A 3,748-nucleotide genomic window follows, 5' to 3' on the forward strand; every position below is an offset into this window, starting at 1 on the left:
ATCCTCCTTGGCCAGATAACAATTTTCCTTAATAATTCCATTACTTAAATGAACTTCAAAATCGTCTCATGTCCTAGCTGTAGGCTACTTGTTTTAATGGCTCTAACATGCTCTAAGGTTCCAGCTTGTAGAGATGATCTAAAACATGTTTCCCAGCATTCTAAAATGAGTTGAAGAAAATGTGAATAAAAGTTATAAGGTGAAACATCGGAAACCAAACTTCTTAGGAGAGATTAATTTATTGAAAATCCTTTGAAATCAACATCGGAAGACACACTCAATCAGGCGGGGGCACACACTCAATGAAAGTCGAAACTTGAGAGAGTTTTACAAGATCAAGTCAGAAAATTACTTTGTTAGCAAAGGCATAATGGAGATTATGAGCCCCGGCTCTCATATCTGAAACTGTGCTGAGTGGAGGCTACAACTGCCTCGAAAACATCTCAGACATTACACTGGAGCGGAGACTGGCTGATTTCTCACTGTCACCCCTGAGGACACTGTTGATCCAAGGCATGTAGGCAGAGAGCTTCATGTAGACAGCGTATTTCCTCACGGCACAGGCCTTATCGAAGGACAGGATCCCTGCAGCATACACTCTGCCGTCTTTGGGGTCCTGGACTGCCAGGGCACCGCCTGCATCCCCAAAGCACACATTCTCCTGGTACTTGCTGGCTCCAGTACAGAACATGTTGTCGTCTATGGTTGGAGTGCTGCCACCACGGTTGTACTCTGCCTTACAGAAGCTATGCGATGCCACAGGCAATACCAGGTGTTTCAGTGACTCAGCGGGGGTGAAGTGGACCCCCCAACCCCAGCCTGTGATGATGCCTTTCTCCTGGGCTGCCTCAGCCAGGTCCTCACCCCTCTCAGGCAGAGGGATGGGCATCACAGCCTCGCTCAAGGTGAATGGCTCCTTCAGCTGAATCAGAGCCAGGTCGTTGTCCCAGTCTGACACGCTCTGGAAGCCTGGGTGCAGAACCACCTAGAAGGGGAAGGGAATAATTCATAGGACCTTTTTTTTGACGATCTACTGTATTTGTGCTCTAACTACCTATAAGACTGAAAATGATGATGTAGGTGAGAGAGCCCAGTGCAGTTCTGCTTGCTGTAAATACTGAATTGTCTGTATATTGTTTGAAAGAGATGGTAATGGGTATACTAGCTCACCTTTTCTACAGCAACTTCTTTGGAGTCATTGGCTTGGGAGTATCGCGTGATGCCTAGGTACACCTTGGGGATGATTGGTTCTTTCCCCTGGGTGTCCTGCCTACTCTTCCTGACAAACAAGTTCCTGCCAGCGGTCAGGACCCAGCGGTCAGAGATTAGAGCTCCCCCAGCGAAGCCCCCGTTCATGACGTTTTTACTCAGATAGACCATGGCCTGCCAGGGGACATGAGGGGCCAGGGTGCCCCCAACCATACGCCTGAAGCGCAGGTCTGGGCAAGAAACACAACAACATTATTTCTATACAATCTCTATATGGTTAAAACATCCCCAACTCAGCACCACCTAGCACTTACTGCTGTGCAACTCAAACACAACCATAAAAGATTATTGCAGAAAAATGAAATGTGCCTCAATACAATTCCAGCCTTGGTTTTAGTTTGAGTTTGAGTTTGCTAAAATCAACACTATTCACTTGAATACACATAGCATTTGGTAGTAGCTTTCTGGAACCTTTTAGCTTTGACCTGACAAAAGTTCAGTAAATTCATTAATCATCTACTATTATCTAAAAAAAATAAGTGTTGTCATGACTTGAGCCAGACAAGGCTAGCTTTCACAGAATTACCTTGGAGGTCACAATACGCAGAAACCTAGATGAGGATGGAATTAGTGTCATTTCTCTTCTCAAACATTTTCCTGAAACGTTTGATGAGAGGTGGATTTTGAGGAATTTTACTTTTCAAGGCTTTCATGCTCTGTAGATTTTCCTAATGACATATTTTACCATCCAGCTTGGAGGAAGCTGAGACTGAGGATCTCTCCTTCCTTTCCTCCCTGCTTGCCTTCTCTTTGATCCCTGTCATCTCATGTGTGTCGCTGCTGAATCGATTTTTAAGATAATCGGGATAATAGCTGTGAGCCGTGAGACTTAACAAGGTTCTCACTTGAAAGTGATGGTGACATCCTCATTTTGGCCACAGCTACTGTATTCTCCAACAGGCTGAATAGGAACAGCTTGTGTCTGCTCAGCTCAGAGTTGCGTAAGGGGATCCATAGTGAAGATTGGCTTCAGAACATCCGATGAGAGTGACAGTGTAATTGAAATGTGAGTGATATCCTTACACGAACCAGTCACAATGGGCCAGCAAATATAATATGTTTCGGAAATAGACAAATTGCACGTGTGAAAACACACGTGTAATGTGTAAGTCCAATATTTTTGGGCGATATTCTGCATCAATGGTGTCACTAACACCCACCTTAACATAGACATGGGACAAGAAAGGTTGTCAATGATCTTTAAAATGTACATGTTTTTGTTTGAAAACGTTTCATCCCTCTCACTTTGTTGACATTTCAATCTAAATCAGAAAAAGTAAGCCCGTATTGGCATAAGGCAGGGAGTTGGTTATGTGTCAGTTAGACAGATAGCTACCTGAATTGTCTGACATCTCATCAATTGATTTGGTTTTGATTTTGATTTTGATTTTGATTTTGTCCTGTTCCAGACAGACACAGGAGGCCGCGAGGAGCACTACCAGGGATGACCTGCGGACAGAAGGAACACATAAGTACAGTACACACACACAGAGCCAACTGACAGACAGCGCCCAAACACTCACTAGTACCACAACTAACGGTTCCTTTACTTAGGAAGTCTCTGGGCTTGCTTGTTAACCTATATTTAGAAAAGGTCTCTAGCTAGAGCAATTTGAATGTTTTTTGAAAGATTTAAGTAGCTGTGTTTCCCTGCCATTTTACAAAGATCCATTGTCCAAAGACATTTCAGAGATTCATTTGGATTGGTACTGCAATGACAACAATTGCCAGGCAACTAGGGTTTTGTTGAAGAAAGAATATGAAAAGTATAACATACCACATTTTGATGGAAATATCTGTTTATCAGTTTGTATGTTGAGCTGTGTCTCCTCTGTAAAGACGATGTACTCCGTGAGAAGTTATAGGACCAAGGCCTTATATCTGCTGAGGAGAGAACTCACCCCCTGTCTGCCCACCGCTGGGAATTTTGCTGGACACAGCTTCAGTTCTGATTCCCGAAAATCGGAGAGATTGCAAAATCTCTGTTCATGCCAACCCATTATTGGAATCGTGTCCAAACCCTAACCCTGACCCCATCTGGAGCTCAGCCACAGCCAACTAGTATCAGAGAAGACCATCTGAGGGATAAATCATTTCATAGGGTATGAATTATGAAATCAGAACAGGACACAGCACATCTATAATTTGTGTGTCAATTTGGTTTATTGAAAGTAAATGAGGTGCATATAAATGCCGCATCAGAGTGTGTTATTTAAAAAATGTGATACCGTCATAGTTGTTGTTGTTTGTTGTTGACTCACATTTGCTGTTTACGACTCACTTTGGTAACACTGTACTTGACATCCAGCGTCATAAAACATTATGACACAGTCATAACCATGTCATAATATGTCATAACAGCTGACATAACTTGTCATAGCCTGTTATAATATGGTCATAACACCGTTATGACACATATTTGGACCTGTTGTGACATATATTGAGTTATTTTATGGCTGGTTATAACACCTACATAAGA

The 3,748-nt window shown here is 42.9% G+C and overlaps 1 protein-coding gene across 1 annotated transcript; it reads right to left on the reverse strand.

Moving 5' to 3' along the window:
- Positions 1–220: 220 nt before the first annotated feature.
- Positions 221–3,183, reverse strand: LOC145877371 (haptoglobin-like). The gene is made up of 4 exons (XM_082972684.1): positions 3,047–3,183; positions 2,606–2,718; positions 1,171–1,439; positions 221–985 (listed from the first exon to the last, which is right to left on the reverse strand). Exons 1-4 carry the CDS (start codon positions 3,049–3,051, stop codon positions 422–424), a joined length of 951 nt encoding a protein of 316 aa, XP_082828810.1. The 5' UTR covers positions 3,052–3,183; the 3' UTR covers positions 221–421.
- Between the last annotated feature and the right edge of the window lie 565 nt (positions 3,184–3,748).

The sequence above is a fragment of the Salmo salar genome, unplaced genomic scaffold (assembly GCF_965601325.2).
Source record: "Salmo salar unplaced genomic scaffold, fSalSal1 ptg000984l, whole genome shotgun sequence".
NCBI classification, from domain to species: domain Eukaryota; kingdom Metazoa; phylum Chordata; class Actinopteri; order Salmoniformes; family Salmonidae; genus Salmo; species Salmo salar.

Bases quoted from the DNA above. Each gene is read 5' to 3' on its own strand.
- LOC145877371 (XM_082972684.1), bottom strand. The intron at 1,440-2,605 runs GTAGCTATCTGT...TTTCTTGCCCAG, and splicing joins TGAGATGTCAGACAATTCAG to ACCTGCGCTTCAGGCGTATG. The intron at 986-1,170 runs GTGAGCTAGTAT...TTCCCCTTCTAG, and splicing joins AAGAAGTTGCTGTAGAAAAG to GTGGTTCTGCACCCAGGCTT.